This window comes from Centruroides sculpturatus, unplaced genomic scaffold, assembly GCF_000671375.1.
Source record: "Centruroides sculpturatus isolate CEXI.00-Female unplaced genomic scaffold, Cexi_2.0 scaffold684, whole genome shotgun sequence".
Classification (NCBI taxonomy): Eukaryota; Metazoa; Arthropoda; class Arachnida; order Scorpiones; family Buthidae; genus Centruroides; species Centruroides sculpturatus.
In genome coordinates, this window is record NW_019384832.1 from 353,719 (window position 1) to 374,990 (window position 21,272).

The 21,272-nt window shown below is 27.5% G+C and overlaps 1 protein-coding gene across 3 annotated transcripts in view; it reads right to left on the reverse strand.

Annotated features, from left to right (window-relative positions):
* The window catches only part of LOC111630139 (potassium voltage-gated channel subfamily B member 1-like), a 23,206-nt gene extending 2,933 nt beyond the window's left edge, over positions 1-20,273 (reverse strand). Inside the window, exons 1-8 of one of the 3 annotated variants that reach the window (XM_023374175.1) lie at positions 19,338-20,273; positions 14,964-15,824; positions 9,358-9,660; positions 7,626-8,253; positions 3,582-4,268; positions 3,401-3,475; positions 2,155-2,299; positions 347-413 (exon numbers count right to left, since the gene is read on the reverse strand). In XM_023374175.1, coding sequence (XP_023229943.1) covers positions 2,196-2,299; positions 3,401-3,475; positions 3,582-4,268; positions 7,626-8,253; positions 9,358-9,660; positions 14,964-15,824; positions 19,338-20,117 — 3,438 coding nt within the window. In that variant the 5' untranslated portion in view covers positions 20,118-20,273 and the 3' untranslated portion in view covers positions 347-413; positions 2,155-2,195. Of the gene's footprint in view, positions 1-346; positions 414-2,154; positions 2,300-3,255; positions 3,476-3,581; positions 4,269-7,625; positions 8,254-9,357; positions 9,661-14,963; positions 15,825-19,337 lie in introns of those variants that run through there. The other 2 variants (XM_023374174.1, XM_023374173.1) reach the window with 2 other exon arrangements.
* Between the last annotated feature and the right edge of the window lie 999 nt (positions 20,274-21,272).

Here is a 21,272-nt window from a genome sequence, read left to right on the forward strand (position 1 = left end):
TCAAGTTTAAGTCATTTTATTCGACTTTACGTCTGTCCGCCACAAATATTTGAAGTCGTAATATCACTAGAAAAATGTTTAAAGCACATAAAATCATATTAAAATATATACATTTACAAGTATATACTGTATTTACAGTACATGCATTCGTAAATTTAGATTACTTTTTTCTGTACTATATTAAAAACTAAAATTTATTTGTTTGTAAGCTTAAAATAGATTCTTATTAACAATATATTATTAAAAATGCATTTATAAATAAAATACAGAACTGGGAATGGTTATTTGTGGTTTAGCCTAGTGACAAGTAAATTCGACTTACGTCGTTTTTCGACTTAAGTCACCTCTCCTGGAACCAATTACCAACGTAAGGCGAGGTATACCTGTATTCTGCTTCATCTTTGAATTCTGGCCTGCCAAAAAATGCTGGGGAATAAATACCTAAGTACTAACACTAGCATAGTCAATTTTTTAAAATAATTTTGTATTTTCTTAATACTTCTGTCAACAGATTAAGGTAAATAAATATTGCTCAAGTAAGCCCTACTGTAATAAATGAATTACAGGGAAAAATTTTTTTAATTGAAATAATGTGACTTCTAGTTTACATCAGAAGTTCATATATGTGGAGAGACCCAAAAATAACAGGAATAATTTTGAGAAGGATGAGAGGTTTATAGTATGCATATCTACCGCTAGATGTCAGTAGACAGAATCTTCCGGAATCAGCATGAGAAATGGCATTGGTGTATCAAGGCCCATAGCAATTTTTTTTCTGAAAGCTGTTTTTCATTTTCATTGAAAACATAATGTCAGATTTTAAAGAGCAATGCACTGCTATGAAATTTTGTTTCCTGTTAGGGAAAAGTAGATTGGATATGGTTGAAATGATTCAATGTGCTTACAAACACGATTCTATGAGAAAGACAAGGGTTACTCATAGCATCTTGTTTGAGAGTGGTTTTCCCACATTCAAAAAGGAGAAATGTCTCTTGAAGATCAACCCAGGTGTGGTCATCCATCCAACATTCAAACTGATGAAAATGTTGAGAAAATTTGATCTCATTAATGACAATCGCTGTTGAACCATTGATGAACTTGTTGATTTGTTTAGGATTTCATGGAGTTTGATTCAGCAAATTTTGTTACAAGAACTCAACATGAGAAGAGTTTCCACAAAGTTTGTTCTGTGCTTGTTGACTGCTGATCAGAAAGAAAGCATCGGAAGTCTTTCTGATCATTTGGAAGAACATTTGGAAAATGATCCAGACTTGTTTTCTAAAGTGATAACTGGTGATGAATCATGGTGTTATGGTTAAAATCCAGAAATCAAATGTCAATCCAGCCAATGGAAAACATCAGTATCTACTAATTCCAAAAAAGCAAGACAAGTGAAGTCGAATGTGAAAACCATGTTAATCTGTTTTTTTTTTTTTTTTTTTTATGTGAAAGGAATTTTTCATTCTGAATTCGTCCATCCAACCAGACAGTCAACCGACATTATTATGAAGTCCTCAAAAGGCTTCTGTGAAAAGGACATGAAGGGACTTGTGGCAAATGAGGGATTGGTTTTTCCATCAAGACAATGCGCCCACTTACATAGTGCTCTCCGTGCAGCAGTTTTTCATAAGAAACAGCATGACCCTCATCCCCCACACCCCTATTTGCCTGGTCTAGCACCTTGCAATTTTTTTTTATTCCCTACAATGAAAAGGGAACTCAAAGGGAAGCAATTTCAGACAGTAGAAGAGGTGAAAACAAAAGTGACAGAGGTGCTAAGAGGCATTTTGGAACAGGAATTTTCTAGGTGTTTTGAACAATGGAAAAACATTTGGATACATGTATTGAGGCTAATGGAGAATATTTTGAAGGAGATTAAAATGTGAAGTTGTTAAATACATGATTTTTTCTGAATATTTTCATGTTATTTTTGGGTCTCCTTGTGTATAGTTAATTCATAGGGACCTTCTGTACCTAGTTTCCATATCTGGTCTTGTCTTTTATCTATCTAACTCTATTCTCAAGATTAAGGAAAGACAGACAAACAACTGTGGGAATTTATAAGTCTACAACTTTTTCAAATTGCAGCCAAATAAAAATATATATTTAATAAAATATAATAATTTTGAAAATTATAAAAAATAAAATACTTACATATAATTTATACATGAAAGCTTGATTTTGTTGCTAATGGACTATGGTTGGATAGCTTGATTTTCATTAGATATAATATTTGTAACATCAGAATTTTGAGAAATCAAACAATCATTATCAATGCTTTTGAAATTTTTACTTATACCATTAGAATTTTGGTCATAGCTCTCCATTAAAGTTTCTGTTGTGACATTTTTGGTTANGAAAATGATCCAGACTTGTTTTCTAAAGTGATAACTGGTGATGAATCATGGTGTTATGGTTAAAATCCAGAAATCAAATGTCAATCCAGCCAATGGAAAACATCAGTATCTACTAATTCCAAAAAAGCAAGACAAGTGAAGTCGAATGTGAAAACCATGTTAATCTGTTTTTTTTTTTTTTTTTTTTATGTGAAAGGAATTTTTCATTCTGAATTCGTCCATCCAACCAGACAGTCAACCGACATTATTATGAAGTCCTCAAAAGGCTTCTGTGAAAAGGACATGAAGGGACTTGTGGCAAATGAGGGATTGGTTTTTCCATCAAGACAATGCGCCCACTTACATAGTGCTCTCCGTGCAGCAGTTTTTCATAAGAAACAGCATGACCCTCATCCCCCACACCCCTATTTGCCTGGTCTAGCACCTTGCAATTTTTTTTTATTCCCTACAATGAAAAGGGAACTCAAAGGGAAGCAATTTCAGACAGTAGAAGAGGTGAAAACAAAAGTGACAGAGGTGCTAAGAGGCATTTTGGAACAGGAATTTTCTAGGTGTTTTGAACAATGGAAAAACATTTGGATACATGTATTGAGGCTAATGGAGAATATTTTGAAGGAGATTAAAATGTGAAGTTGTTAAATACATGATTTTTTCTGAATATTTTCATGTTATTTTTGGGTCTCCTTGTGTATAGTTAATTCATAGGGACCTTCTGTACCTAGTTTCCATATCTGGTCTTGTCTTTTATCTATCTAACTCTATTCTCAAGATTAAGGAAAGACAGACAAACAACTGTGGGAATTTACAAGTCTACAATTTTTTCAAATTGCAACCAAATAAAAATATATATTTAATAAAATATAATAATTTTGAAAATTATAAAAAATAAAATACTTACATATAATTTATACATGAAAGCTTGATTTTGTTGCTAATGGACTATGGTTGGATAGCTTGATTTTCATTAGATATAATATTTGTAACATCAGAATTTTGAGAAATCAAACAATCATTATCAATGCTTTTGAAATTTTTACTTATACCATTAGAATTTTGGTCATAGCTCTCCATTAAAGTTTCTGTTGTGACATTTTTGGTTATAGTGTCTTTCAGATGTTCTAGAGAAAAAAAGAGTTGTTCATGATGATGATATAATAAATAAAAATAATTCAATTTTGCTTCCAAAAGAACATAGATCATTTAGACTATTTTTGAAATACTTACCATATACATATTCTGTATTATTGCAATTTTGAGAATTGGAATTTGAAGATACATCTCTATATGGTATTTCATCTGATTTCTGCAGAAGTTCATTTTCTTGAATACCAACTCCAATTGATCTGGTTGAACAGTTGGGTTCATTCTTATATACAGCAGAAGAAATATTAAAATCAGTTTTTGGCAAACTATTTAATTCTGAAGAAATGCAATCTGATGAATTTGGCAAATATAATGAATCTTTTGACAATAAATTATCTACTACAGATTTATCCTTTTCAGAACAATATTCATTATCTGAAATTCCAACAAATTTAATTGGTTGTGCATGGGGTTTAGTTCCAGTTTTGGGTCCAATTGCTTTCAATGGTTGTTTAGTCACATTAGAAAGAGTTACCGTTGGTGTTAAACAAGGTGCAGAACACAGTGTTGAAACAGGAAGTACTGTTGATATAAGATCAGTATTAACCACAGTATTGCATGCTAAATTTGTTTCTTCATTGTTGTCCAAATAAATTTTCAAACTGTTATCTTCTATTAACTTCTCTGTTTCTTCTTTATGACAACTATCATTTTTCTTTAAAATTGATTTCTTTCTTGAAATATCGGGGCTAGCTGAACCTTTCTTTCCTATTGCAGTAGTAGAATCAGTTGTATCCAGAAGTAAGGAACTTTTATTTATATTTTTTCCTAAAATTTTGTAAGTAAAATAAATTGTTAATTCTATAATAATATATTAATATCATTATTTATTACTAAATTTACTAATTACTATAAATAAAATTACTAATATTACTAAATTTTTATAAGATTCATTGTTATAAAAATAAAATGTTGTATATTTGCAATATTCTCAGTAATACCTGAAAATAATTTTTTTAACTATGTTAAAATACCTACAGTATGTAATTAAGTTTTGAAATTGACAGTTAAATAAATAAATAAATAAATGCATGTCACTGATTAATAACATGTTAAGAAAATGAGGAGAAAACACTATATGCTAAAAATATAATATAATAACATCTGTTTAAAATGGAATTTGACAATATTAATCACAACTTTCTATTTTGGCAAGTTTCCAATTTACAGAAGATAACATTCTGTTATGATTTTATTAATGCAGAAAAAGAGAAAGGAAAAAAAAAATGTTATATTCAAATTACATTTTATTGCTTCTCCTCCAATACATATTTTATGTTTCAAAGACATATTGAAAAAAATCAAAATGTGTATGTGCTGCATAGAGAAAAATATCTCTGTAAAAATCCAATATCCATAGAAAGTGTTTTAATTGTCCCTATTCTCTACAGCATACCACTTAGTATTTAGTAAAGTGACCAAATCTTGAAAAGTAAAAAACAGAATGTTAAGGTCTGGCATTTCAATGTGACATCAGATGAGTCATGTGATCAATATTGGTCACTGATTGTTGGTCAAGTAAATAATCTTTCAATGATCTCATAAACATTGCAAAACAATGATTTTTCTACAAAATATGTAAAAATTTTTAAAAAACAAGTATTCAAACCAATTTGGATATTCTGCAAAGCCAAATGAACAGGATTTGAATGTAGTTGCAGTTACTGTGATAAATACTGCTTTATTCATGTTATATTATATAATTGAATCCTTGTAAAAAGGACAGGTGAATTTGAGAATAGAAACAATGAAAAAAGTGGACAGATGAATTTGAGAATGGGGACAAGGAAAGAAGCTGGATTGAGAAGAGAAGTTTCAAGCCAAAAGGACTCAGTTGATTGTCGGGGGGACTAGAAGAGCTGTTTAGTTAGAATTCAAGATACTGGATTTGAGATTTTAAGATGAAAAAAATTTTTTTATGTTCTATTCATAATGTATCTTTGTATGTGATTATTTTTTACTCAACTATGCTTCATAAATATTCTTTGTACACAATTATTTTATCTCAAGTAAAGTTTATTATCGTATAGTTAAACTTCTAAAGAGTTTCTTAATCATTTGTTGTTTTGTTTTTCTTTGTTTTCTCCAGTGGTCAAACAGACACTTCAGACAATCAAAGAAACTTATCAAAGAACTTTAACATAACTAACTTATAATAAAGTTTTCCTCTGTCTTAAGACCACCACAAACTAGGAAATGAAATGCCATTGCTTTTGACATAAAGTCACAGGCACTTTTTATGGTAATGTGGCTGTTTTCCTTTGATGATCTGGCAATGTTGCCACTTGTGATAGAGCTCATAACATAGTTATACAGAACCAATAAACATTTTGTCTACCCATCTAAGAATTATTGCACCATATTTTTTTGTCAAATGTTGACAATCTGCAACATTTTCTGATGTTAGATTGCCTGCCTCCATTTGTTGTCTATTTGGCAGAAATTTAATAAACAAACAAAAACAAAATCAGGAACCCAATACATTTATAAATTTCAATGAAATGAATGAAATAATTTATATTCTTACATCTATGAAAATCTATCAAACAGCTATGTCTCTTGCTACACTGGGATTACAATGTTTCATAATCCCAGCATAGCAAAGATATAGATGAAACATGACAAAGATCACTGCACAAACACATGCCTTGTTTGTGGCCTTCAGCACACACTCTTTTCTTGCAAACTTTCAAATGCTCATGAATGTCACTGATCATCACCCAAAAAATCCAACTTCTTGGATCTGAGAGGCATCGAATGGACTGCCTACTTTCCATCAAAGGGTATAACAGAGTGATGTTGAGTCGATGACCAGGCAATCGATGGTTGGCCATGCAATAATCAAACGAATTTCATTTGTTGTTGCCTTTGACCAGGTTGCTTTGATATTTTCTAGTTTGTGATGAGCATTACACTCACATATTAATCACAATCCAATTATTTTAATCTGTTGTTCTTCAGTGATGAATCAACCTTTTCTGTATGCAGGAAAGATAACAGACATTATTGCCACTGATTTGTAACAGTGAATCTATAAATGCTACAAATGGCATTTGGAAATTTAAATCTCTCTATATTCTTGATCTTTTCATGCAAAATCTGCTTAACATGTTTTATAAAACATTTCATAGATAATAAATGAAATGATATGACACTTTTTTTATCATTATATTTCTTTTAATATTTCTTACAACAAATGGCATTGGTTGAAATAAATATATGTAATAATGACTTTTTATCATTAAAGTAAATTAATTAATTACATTGCATGATAATATGTTTTAATATACAAATGACTATTTGTTTAATATTACTTGATAAACTTTATATTTTATAAAGTTCTGTCATTTCAAAAATATTCATTTTATTTTTCTAGAATAATTTTTCATATCAAATTTAACATCACAACTTTATTTTTAGTGATGAGGAAATTTTTCTAATAATGCATATTTCCAAAGTTCTCAGAAGGAAAATTCATATTCAAGTATTACTAACCAGATTTGTTTAAGAGCTTGTATGGGACCAGAAGTGAAATAGGCCCTTTTGCCATTTTTTTTAAACAAATTCCTTTTGCCATTTTTTTTAAACATGTAAAAGGCATAGAATATTTCTTTATTAATAAAAACTGGTCTTAAAGATTATTTTCTGTTAGTAAAAGTAACATTAATTTTATAGAAGTAGTTACCCTAAGTTCTCTCTAAGCCCAGGGAAAAAGCCCCAACTCTCCCCTTCTTGACAGCCCCATTATAACTGCAACCATAGACTTGTGCATCAAGGATTTTTTTTCTCATTTTTAAGTGTAGCCTAAGCATTGGAAAATAATAAAATTCAAAAAATTGAATGTTAATATTTGACATTCTCAAATCTCATTGCAATTTGTTGTTGATTCACAAAAGGCTTTACAACTAATTTTCAGAAGAATAACAGAGAAGAAAATGAAGTATAATATGGAAAACTATTGTAAATTATATATTTATCAAATTAACTTTTAAATTTTCTTCACATATTCTGAGTTATTTGTGCAAATATGAAATATAAACAACTAATCTTCCAAATTACTTGAACTAAACATTTAATTTTTACTGTAAAATAATATCCTACATCAATTATAATTTTTCTGCTTACCTATATAGGGAAATGAAACTTTTATTCCAACTTTTGATTTTCCACTACTTTGATGACTTCCTGTACTTCCAGTGAGAGAATCAGCAGATGATCCTAAACTACATGAAGGTGTCCCTCTTCCATCAAATCTTGATCTAGATTTTAAATTTTGAAACAGCCATGGTCTCTTAAAAGAAAAAGCATTAAGCAATGGATTACGAATATCAGATGAGAGATGAGGTTTTGGTGTAATATTTAATGGTTTTCCATCATCTTGAGTTTGACATTCAGATGGTTCGTTGTCTTTATTTTTAAGTAAATTATTTTTATTAGCAATTTCAGGATTAAAAGATGTATTTTTACTATTAAACATTTTCTGAGATAAATCTTCAACATTAGAAACAGTGCAATTATTATTATCAAATGGATTTATGTAAACACTATTGTTGGATGTAAAAGTACCTGAAGGTTTTGACGTTTCATCTAAATAAAGATCACCTAATGATGCAAACTGATGAGTATTACAACTTAAATATGTGTCTGAACTTTCTTCACTCCCAATATCCCACTTATTTATTGTTTTCATTTCAATGTTAGTTTGTACATCAGCATAAGTTGGCAAATCTTGATCTATGAATTCTTTAACTTCCTAGAAATAAATTATTTGGAGTTAATAAAAACTACAAAAAATTATAATAAACAGCAGTAAATAAATTTCATTTCCAGCATAGGTAATTTAATGTGAAAACTACCTAAATTTTCTCAAATTTCCTTATAAAATCTATATAAAAATTTTTTTGCAATATTAAATTACCTATATTGAATATGATCTTTTGTTCAATAAAATTTAATGTTTAATTCCACTGATTAACTTATTGATAAATTTCATTAAAAAATAATGAACATATATAAAATAATTCTTATAAAATAAAAAAATATTCAGTCTGTGTTATATGTATTCTTACATTCAATAATCTTTCCTTTGCAAAAGCAATTTGATTAAAAATAAAATGAAAAATTAAAACAATAACTGAATTTAATTTTCACTTACTATATACCTTTCGATATAATTATTCCAAGAAATTATGATATTGGCCCAAATATAAGTTCACTCCCAATTTTGGAATCCTTATTTTTTGAAAAAAATTAGGACCTGAATATAAGTTGACCTTTTATTATTAATTTTATTTGCATACAAAAAATTAGATATTTATATTAAAAAAAAATTTGGAAAGTCATTGAAACAATACTTCATCACATTCATATCTTCATCAGAACTTTTATTGATATTATTCCTCTTTCCTATTTCATTGCCATCATGGTCCAAGTAGACACTTCCTTGAACAGTATATTATCATCTGTTCTGTCCAAGTTGTTGGTAACATATTTCCTAAAGCACTTTATAATTGTGTCTTCACCAACAATCTTTCATAATTTTACTGTTATTCTAACTTTTTTGAGAATATGTGGAATTCTATTTATTTTTATCTATACAATTGATTATGAAAATTTGTCTCATTCAATTAAATTTTTTTCTTTTCATAATTAGTTTAAGTTTTTAGCAAGTTAATAAAGACAAATTTACCAACACTATCAAAAAAGAGCAATTAATAAAAATTTATTTGAATTGATCATATCTAGAATTTTCAGTGTTGTAATTTTCAAAATTCTGAATAAAAATGCAAAAATTAAAATAACTTAATATACAAAAATAATTAAATACAACGTTAAATTACTTTAAAGCAATACCTACTGTAGATACAAAGCCCTGTGAATAACTTGCTATAGAATTTGAACCTTCTAATTGATTATTTTTCATTCGATCAAGTGCTCCACAGCTATCACTTCTTAAATTAGAAGACTTTGCATTTTGTAACTCTGAGATATCCAATAAATTATTAGAAATTGGATTTATAATGCCTGATGGTAATGACTGAGCTTGAGAATCTTTTCTCCAATTTGGACAACGTTCTACTATTGAAGAATCAATATTTTTATAGCAAATTGCACCTGTGTTTATTTGAGAAGAATCATTTCCAACACTTACTGCATCCATCTGTAAAAATTGAATTAAGAAATATTAAGCTAAAAATATGATTTTAATATTATATTTTACAAATACTATAGGGCACAAATAATAATTTTTAATTCAATCAAACCAATCTGATAGATTTAACAAAATTTAATTTTAAGTGAAAATTTTTAGTTTATATAATTAAATACAATTATTAATTATTATTTTAACAAACTAATCATTACATTCAGTTTAATTAATTGTGTCAAGCAATTGTAATAGGTATATTATCTAATGTATCACATAAAAGGAAATAAAATGTAAAATATAACATAAATTTACTATATTATTTAGGTTTACTATATAAAAAAATTAATTCTTCTTGGCTTTAATGAAAATTTAGATATGCAGTACAAATGCTATCTGCATTAGACTTCTGATACCAATAATGGTATCAGAATTCTAATAATCACATATGCTACATGTTTGAAAATTGATTAAGTACACAGAACCATCAACCTAACACAGATAAAAGAATGTAAGTAATAGCACTGTACATTATTAGTAAAAAGTCATCTGTTCATAGCTAATTTTACTTTATTACAATCAAAGTTGTAATCCAATACATTTATGAAACTCTCAAAAACAAACTTATACAATCATTGGATTTTACAACAGAAGCTTTACATATCAGCAATGACTGAAAGTAAAGAGTATCTATTATTAATTCCTTTTATCAAAGCTGGTATTTTACTGCAATATTTTATAATCTAAATTTGAAATAATTTAATTTGAAAAAGAGAGACTATCACAAATTAATTGTTACAAACTGATTTTATTTAATTATGAAATGATAAAAATAGTTCCATACCAAAATCTTTTCATTACTTGATAACAGGCTTAAATAAAATATGGGACTAAATACAAATTCAGCAGAGCATAGATTATCCAAAACAATTTGGGACTGGGGTTGTTTGGATAACTGATCATTTACAAAAACTATATTAAACACAAAACTGTACTGAATATATTTTGTATCACACATCTTACAAATACATACCTTACATAAAGTAGTACATTAAAGTAGTACCCTAAACTGCTAGTGGAAATTTGAATTTGCCAGTTGAAACACTTTTGGTTAACCAATGTTTTGTTTGGTCGGTATTTGGATAATCAATGCTTTACTGTAATACTGGACTGGAACACAAGATGAAAATAATAGAAACATTCTAGAAACCAGTTCTCTGATTTTTCCAAGACAAAGAAATCAAGTACATGTTAGAATATCAATTAAAGGTTTTACATGTATGTGCATATAGGATAAAATAACAATAGGAAGTGTACATATAAACACATATGGAATAAAACTGCATCAAAATTAAAAATAGAAGTTTAAATATAAGTTGAAATAACTAGAAGTTACATTCAGCTTAAATATATTTAAAATAAAAATGTTATCAACAGTATTTTGAGATTCTAAAAATGCTGTATTAGTTATAAAATATAATTTTGAAAGAACAATATATAATAATCTTAATAATCTTTACATACATCAATCAGGAACATCAATAAAAATTTTTCAAAATATTTTCACTTTTCTAACTCCTTACAATTACTTTTTTTTTACATCCTCAGATATTAATAAGTTGGTCTAAAAATGAAAACAAAATGCAAAAAATTATAAATAATCATCATTTAAATGGTGTCATTTTTGAATTTTCATTTTAATAATTTTGATTGTGTAACAAAAAAGATAATTTCTGATTAAATTTTATCCAGTTTATTAATATTTTATAAGATTTTATAAGGGAGCATTAAAGAACAAATTTAATAAATTTATATTTTTGTAACAAATTACAGAATATATAAAAAAATACTTAAAACCAATTTTTCCCCATTTCACAGTCATATAATTTTAGAGTTGTGGATTAATAACAGGATAAATTATTTTTATTTAATAAAATGTCTTATTTTAAATTTTAATACAGAAGAGTCTCGAAAACTCGGCCTAATGTGGACCAAAGGGTGGCCAAGTTTGTGAAAATGCCAGGTTATCGGGAATGGGGTTAAAAAAGGATAAGTATGCGTGTTTCCTCAGAAAATACTGTACTGTACTTGTATGTATTGTTTGCTTGAGAATACAACAGAGAATAAACTGCCCAAATACCCTTAAACAAAGGAAAAGTACGTACTTTATGAAGGCATAGAGCCTTTACTACATGAAAATGAAAATTAATGAATACACTGTGTACAGTAATTTACCTGATAAGACAGACCTCAGAAAAATACTTTATGAGAGCTTTTATACTTTTATAAAGCTGTCTATAATGAAAATTAATTNTGAATACACTGTGTACAGTAATTTACCTGATAAGACAGACCTCAGAAAAATACATTATGAGGCATAAAGCTGTCTATGATGAAAATTAATTATCTAAGGGTATTTTTGCCCTGCCAGGGTTTGTCCGAGTTATCTGGAATCTGGGTTATCGAGTGCCGAGTTTTTGAGACTCTACTGTAATTCAGTGATCCTAAAAAGATCATCTTTTTCCTAATTAACAATTTTAATGAATTAAAAATTGAAAATAATAACTTATTAGAAAGAAATTTTCAATTAAAAACAGCTAAATAGATTAGTAAACATCTGTAATTTAATCATTTTGCTTGTTTATGGTTTTTCATAAAGATTGTACACGCTCTTCTAAATGAATCTGGGTATTCAGGTAATAGCTGTGTACCCATCTACTCAATACCCAGATACAAAAATAGGCACCCAATACTAAGTGCTAGTGGCCAGTGATGGAATAATCCATGATGAACTAAAGCTCTACTTCCTGTACAATACAGAAAATACTTTGTTATGTTTTTACTTAAGTTTTGTAAAAATTAAGATAAGTTATTGGTTATTTTATGCTTTTTTCAAACTAATTAGATCAATGATAACTTAGACATTCTTATTCCTTTAGTGATCTGGAAAATGAGAGATAATTTCAAGTGTGACAGCTACCTCATAGAACCACGTAAACATGTAGCAAATAATCAATTCTTCTGAATCTTTGTGTGTCACAGATCAATGTTTTTTCATTTCAATCCCTTGTGGATTAGTGGATTAGCATTTTGTAAAATTAAAACAATTATAAAAAGAAGAGAACGGAATTCAAATATATTTTACATTTTTTAATTTTAATTTTTAGACTGAAGTAGTAAGAAAAATATAACAACAAAATTTGATTCTAATCATTTTGAAAAAAGAAAAAAAAAATTTATGGGCAATTTTAAATTGCACGTCTCCTGCAATAACTGTTTAAATAATAAAGAAAAACAAAAGTTATAGAATGTTTTTAAAATATGTTTTACAAATGTTTTTAAATAGTTTTATTAACATAATATAAAAAATTAAGAAATTTTAAGTGAAATCTCATTGCCGTTCAGTAATAAATTATGTGGTGGTCTGTGAACAGTTTATTACTGGGCTGCAATGACATTTCAGTAGCACTGGTCATAATAGAGAGGTTGTGGTCGACATTTTCATCGCAAAAACATGAATGTCAGACATTGAGCGCCAGCATCTGGCAAGTCTAGAAGGTTGACAATGGTGTTTGCTAAGTCTAGCATAGTGAGTAGAAGTTTAGCTTAAACTTCTTCATTTTTCTGTGTTTGGGGTTAAAATTATGACGTATTTTATTAAAATAACAATTATTTAGGCACTTATGAATAATATCGTAAAGAAACAGATGATTTTAATCCAGATTTTATTTAATTATTCAAATTTTTTGCAAGTGATGTGAAGTGTCTATAGAATTTACATATATTTGTGTTCATAATAGCTTATCATAATTTTGTAGGAGTAGGTTTCTTCTTTCACAGCATTTTCTACCATCAACAGCGTAATATGTTTGTAAATTTTCTAAAAATAATTTCCCGAGCTGCTTTCGAATTTATATAAAGCCACTACTTCCATCAACAAAAGTATGTTGTAAGAAATATCGTATGGGAGGAGACACGATGCTAATCAAAAGTCATTATTTAGTGTTATTAAACATCCTATAAATACGTTAAAATAGTTTAATTTGTTTACTTACCTTCGCTGGTAACACTCATTGTTGTTAAATGTTTTTGCCATTTTTCAACAATACAGAGGTTGAGGCCTAAGTTTTAAACACGAAAACGTGTATGTCGGATGTTCAGCACCGCTTTCCTGTAAGCCTAGAGGTTTGACAATGGTGTTTGGAATGTCAAGCACGATTCCACTGACTATCCAAACACCATTGTCAAACTTCTAGGCTTACAGGAAAGCAGTGCTAAAAGTCCAACATATAAGTTTTTGCGTTTAAAACTTTGGCCTCAACCTCGCTATTATCCCATGAGTTAGTGCATGACATGAACATGTGGCACAATGTGTTTTACTTGGAGTTCAAACATCGAATGTGCACTTCTGCTTGCTGTACAAGTTTAATGTTTGAACTTCGGCCACAAACTCTCTAATGACAATGGATAATATAGAAGATATCCATTTACTTTAATAATTAAAATTAAAAAGTTTGATAATGTATATTTATAACTCAATGCTTCAATAAAACATTATTTTATTGGTTGATCATTAAATATTTAATTAACAACAAAAATGTTAATTATCACATAACATTTATACTGTATACTGAATGTCATAAAATTTATCATAATACTTTGTTCTAAAATTAGAAAAAAAATTTTTTTTTACACTTAAACAATAAACTTTTTTACTATAAACTGTTTATATTTTTTTATTACACAATAATGAGAAGAGAATTTATCTATTTTCTCTAGAATGAGGCAAGAGCAAAATTCCTACTCAAAAGCAACAGCAGCATTAAACTTTTTATGAGAAAATAAGAAAAAACATGTATGTATATTAAAAATAAAAATGTGAATTTCTATTAATTCATTCTTTTAACAAATATAATTTTAAATCATGATAAGAAATAGATTTTTATATTTCTCATATATCTATATCTAAGTTTTACTATAACTTGGATATGAATACACTATGTACAGTATTTAAATATTTCCAATTTTGGATTTGTATATCTGGATATATTACTAGTCAAGAACCACTTTATTCTATCTTCAGTTATTCTATCTACATTCTGAGAAATTAAGTTTGAAAGTTAAAAACACTGCTAAATGAATTCACATAGTACAAATTGTTCTTGTTACAATAGTACAATATGCAAAAATGGAGATAGAATAAGTGGTTCTCAGCCAACAATATATTGCAAATATGATAAATTTAAACATTTTTCTATTAAGCAATAAAAAGAAATAACAATCAAAATTTTATGATAAGTATAAAATACAAAACTAACCTGACTAGGATTTTGTCCTGATTCCATTAGAACATCAATGAAATCCATACTCTTTGCAAAAGCATCTCGCAAATTTACATGATGAAATGAAACAATGCTACCTTCTCGTTTTGCACGTTCTAGTGCTTCTTTTCGTTTTAAAGCCTTCTCTCGTCTCATTTGATTCTTATAAAACTCAGAAAAATTGTTGACAATGATAGGAATAGGCAGTGCAATAACCAACACACCACAGATACAACACAAAGTACCTATCACTTTTCCCAGTGGTGTGGTAGGGTAAATATCACCGTATCCAACTGTCGTCATTGTGATACTTGCCCACCAGAATGTTTCTGGGATACTTGTAAATTTCGTTGAATGCTCATCCTTCTCAGCAAAATACGCAAGACTTGAAAATATCATGATACCAATTGCTAAAAATAACATTAATAAACCTAATTCTTTGTAACTGTTTCTTAATGTAAAACCTAAACTTTGTAGACCAGTAGAATGCCTGGCTAATTTCAAGATTCGGAGTATTCTCATTATTCTAAATACTTGTACTATACGTCGAACATCATACAATGAATCTCCTTGTCTGTTTGATTCAATTAAAAATAAAGAAACAAAATAAGGCAAAATAGCTAGAAGATCAATTGTGTTTAATACACCTTTGAAAAATTTCCATTTATTTGGAGATGAAATAAAACGAAGTAAATATTCAAGTGTAAACCAAGTTATGCAGACAGCTTCTACCACAGCAAGATTGTGATTATCCACAGGATGACCATCTTTGTCTTTTTCTTGTAACTGGGGCAAGGTGTTAAGTGTCAATGCAATCGTTGATAGAATAACGAACAAAATTGACAGAACACCAACAACCTGTAAGATAGAAGCTAAAACTGTGGATGATGTTTGTGAAAAAGTTAATAAAACCTAAATTTTAAATATATTTGCATGATAGTGATATATCAATGAAATACATGCAACAAAATAACTTTTAATGCAATAAATACATAGCAAAAATAAAATAAAAAATAACAATACAAAAATAAAAATATAAAACCAAAAAACATCTTTTATGCTTTTACATCTTTGTTTTGTAGCAGAAGTTCTTCTCCAGACAATTTATCATTTTTCTTATCACTTCATAGCAGAAATATTCATGCAATTGTGACACAAGTGCAAGAATTTATCCACAGATGTTAGTGAACAACAGCGTGCAGTGAAAGCTTACACATGCATATCTGGCAGCACTGTGAAATGCGGTTGTTCACTGCCCAATCCTATCAAAGTCACAAACATCAGGCCTTGAAACATGGAGGACAGACAAAAAAGCAAAACATGAGAAAGCATTATTAGCAAATACTTTGCAAAACACAAATTATTCATTTTAATTAAAGTATAAATAATATTTTTATATGAGTTTGTCAAAAAATGAAGAAAATTATTTTAATTATTTTTAATTAAATAAATAAATGCAAATTAAAAAATCACACTCCTAGAACCTATTTCCGGTGTGATGAAAAAAACAAAAGAAAAAGTTTACCACTTTTTTTTTAGTCACACTGGAAATAGGTTCTAGGAGTATGATTTTTTAACACATCCTGGTGTTAATGCGGTTGTTGATTTCTTAAATACAAATTTATTAGAATAAAAAAGTTACATATTACTTAATTTTGTAACATATAAATCTGATGTATAATATATTAAAAAGAAACTTCTGATGTTAAAATCAAGATTTAATTCATTAAAATGAGTATTTAATAAATTGTAAATAAAATAACATTTTCTTAGAATGTTAATTTAACTCTTTTCATTCTGAATTATATCAAACTAGTTTGTCTATGTATATAAAAATTTTGGAAAACAATCATAGAATGATAACTAATGATTAATTATTATGATTATTTAATGATTTAATGATGAATTATTTAATGATTATAAGATTGATCAATAAAATGGTATTAAATGGAGAACAGTGTAATTGCTCCACATCTTCCAACTGACACACCTCTATGACACACCCATACAGAGAAAGATGAAGATTGGAACAGAAATAACTAAGATAATGATAATAGTGTAATACAACAATAATTGACGAAATGTTATTCAGATATGAACTGGATATAAAATAACTAAAATAAAAATGGAATGAATTAAAAGCAAGGAAATATTTAAAATTAGTTATATTTAAAAATATATAATCTTTTAAATGAAAATGATAATCAAATATCTTTTTAAAAAATATGATAAACTGTAAATGTATTATTAAATGTAAGTTATATTTGTAAACTGAAGAAGATTATGCGATATGGAATAAAAATGCATTTTTTAAACAAAATATAAATTATGAAAACATTCTTCCTGATTTAATCTAATATTAAAAGAACTTATTGATCCTATAGCAATTTCATAGTAAAATTTAAAAATATATTAGAATAAATAATATCTACTTTTTCTTCAAAATAATGACAAACTCATACAATTATATTTTCATTACTATAAACTAATTATATTTTTTTAATAATTTTAAATTATATTATTCAATTATTTTTGTTGAATATTTCACTAAAATATTTTAGTTTACTTATTAATTTAATTAATTTAAAATAACTTATGTATAAATAATCTATTTTCTATATATTTAAACATAAATGTATCAATTGTATTACATAATACATACAAAATGGAATAAAATTTATAATTATATGTTCAATCCATATGTCTTAACAATATAACAAATCACTAAATTAGAAGAAAACAGCTATTATGTATACTTTGCATTTCACAATCCACATTGTTATATAACAAAATATTATTTATGTTAAATCAAAACACGCAACCAATATTCATTAAACACCAAAACTGTTTTCATTATACACCCATAATTTACTATTATTCTTCAAGCTACATTACTACACAATAAGACAAGTACTATACACAAATACATAAATAAGCATTATTAATATTTTGCCAGATATAATATTCTCTGATTATATGGACTACGATTCTTTCATTTTGTATGTATTGACTAAATTAAGTACAGGTAACCCCTGTATAACATGGCACTTCTATAGCATGGATTCACTCTAACACGGTTCGAGAATTGGGTAAAACCCTCATACAACATAAAATGTAATAAATTTTCACATACTAATAGATCACAAAAATTATTACTTTTGTGAACTATTAGTACTTAAGTATGTAAATTTTCTTTTCCTGCCTTCTGTCGATACACGTGGTCCTTCTTGAAACTTGTTTCAGTGTTGCCAGATCTTAATGCTTCTGATTTTGATGTTGCCAGATGTTTTTTTCTTATTCCATACTTGCTTTATTCTTCATAAGTGCTTAGCACCATATAAGGAAATTTATAAAGATCTTTTAACTAAAAGCAAGCAATCTAAAGTAGCATATTTTTTGCAAAAGGTAGAGCATGGATCTGAAGATAATGCAGAAAAATGCTCAGAGGATAAGGATATCTTGCCAAAAAGAAAATGCCCTTAGTTAATAGTGCTTAGTGATGACGAAGAAAACCTTGTTTAATTTATATTAATATGTATCACTTAAAAAAATTTTAATAAAGATATTTATCTTAATTATGAAAATATAATAGCATGTTTTTTTAATTTTTGGAACCTAACCCCCCTTTTTACTAGTTCTTTGTTTTGTATAACATGGCAATTTTTTGGAACATAACTCCCATGTTATACGGGGGTTACCTGTATATTACATTACTTAACATAATCATATTAGCATAGACACTAGAATATGTTAAAATAAATTATTAACTATTGTTACTTTTATATTAATTACTTTTAGAATCAGAAACAATCTACATGAATTCTTTTGCATTTCTGTTTATAAATAACTTGGAAAATTCATTTCCCAAGACTATAAAAGAAATTGACAAACAGACTAAGTGCAATAACATATTTTAAATTTTAAGAAAATAATTTTTCATTAATTAAAATAATAATTAATAATTTTTTTAATAAACATAATAAATTATCAGTACATATTGCAATCAATGAATCTATATTTAATTTTCACATAACTCAAAGTAAAAAATATAAAATACAATATTAATGAAGATATTGACTAACAAATTATTATTAAAAAAATGTCATGGTAAATTACCATAAATATAAATAAAATTTACTTTATGTCTTTTAATACTTTTGTTGCACATAATGTTGTGTATTGTTTCTCTTGATCAAATTGTCATAAAAGTGTAGTGTTGCCTGTATCATAGATTTCAAAAATACAAGCTCTTTTAAAAAGAAAATTATTAAAAAAGTAGAAACTTAAATCTTATTATTTTATTGCATTCATTACAAAATTATATTTATATCTATTATTGATTATCTTATTTATATTTAATTACATACTCACTCTTGCTGCAAGGGATGAGGTTGGCTTTTCTAACAAATCCCAAAGAAACTTACGATATGGCGAGCACCTTCCATATCCAAAAAATTCTTCATCTCTTTCTAACAAAGATTCTGCTTCTTTTCTCATCTCTTCATGAACATGTTCTTTCCTCTGATGATATTTATGTTGACAACATGATTCTAAATATAATTCATCAATACCCCAATATTCTAAATCATCACTAAATGCTAAAACACACATTTCTTCAACTAAATGAAGTTTTCCAGTACGAAAAAAATTTAAAACAGCACCAAATGATTTGGGATGACGATCAAAAAAATATTCATTGTCAACTAAACTGTAATCATCACATATCTCCATGATTGCTTCATGTGTATTGCACTCTCTCAAACGTCCTAATCGAGTATGCGGTAATCTTTCTAATGTACACCATAACACCTCATGTTTTGTTCCACCAACATTTATAATTACTCTTTTATTCAGAGCTTTATTTCGCATAATCATGAAAGGTTCTGGAGGAGGTGAAGACAAAGGACGAGAGGGTATATTTTCCACATTTGTTAAAAAATGTGGTAATGGTGTTACTTTTGAAATAGCTGTTCCATGTCCTTGTGTTAGTGGAAGTACAGGAATAATTAAGGGAGATGTAACTTGTGGTGTCATATTTAATGAAGGTCGTCTTTCGGGGCTTTGAACAACTAATGTTTGCTGTGAACTGGGTTTGAAGGTAAAAATAGCAGATCTTGCTTTTTCTAATTTATTAGAATTTGTCATCTGCATTGCAACTTTATCACCAAAACTATAGAGAAAAACTTTGAAGTTATATTATATCTAAACTGTAAAAAAATCATTCAACTATACAAAGTTATAAATTATTTTAAAATTTTTCATTGGGGGATGTTTTACAAATGTCTTCCAAAATAATCATTTCTGTTAGGATCTGTAAAAGAAATTAAAAATAATGCATACTTAACAATTAAAATAACTTAAATTTTGAACAGTCTAAAAAATTAATATAAAAATTATTAAACAGACTATCTCTATTATAAACTTGATGTATAAAAAATTTCATAGCAGATTTAAATGAAAAGTCTACACATATTTCATTACTATGGAAATTGCCTCAATTCATAAAAATTACTATGGGTCAGAGATCATAATTATTCATGTTATTTGAAAGTCATTGCTTTGTTCAATAAGTCATTAGGTTGTATTTATAAATTTATAATATATTTTAAGACATTTTGAATTATGGAAAATAATGTGAAATAACAGAACAAATAGTTCAGTTACTTATATACAGTAATATTAAATACTGTAGATCAAATATGTATGATGATAGTTAATTTATTAGATATAGGTAATCCAAATGCACAAATGATTACAAAATGCATAAACTATAAATATATAGCCTAATATGTGCAATAATACAGATGATAGCAGTTGATATCACATTTTATAGTGTAAGAAAAATTAATTTTTCAATACAGTAAATTGAGTGATCAAACTAAAAAGGATATGCAGGAAACAGTATAAGATTTGGATGAAATGAGAGTTGGTGGCACCTGACTGACTCATTACATGTCACCAACTCCAAAATGTAATGTTAGCTTATTATTATTAAATTAAATTTTCTAATAAATGAACTAAAGAACAGCAAAATTTCATAGTAAAAAAGTAACATTATAAAAGTTTACTGAAAACTATGGCAATGGTTTATATAAATATAAACATCTGTTAACCCAATTTTCAGATTAATGCCAAACAATTACTAGAGTAACCAGTATGGTTATATCTAAATTAATAGTTCTAGAAGCAAAGCAACTATACCTGGAAGATCCAGGTAACTGGCAATGCATCTGCATGGTAAACAGGAGTTTACAAATAAATTTACAAATAAATTTTGTAAATTATGTTAAATTATTTCAAAGTACT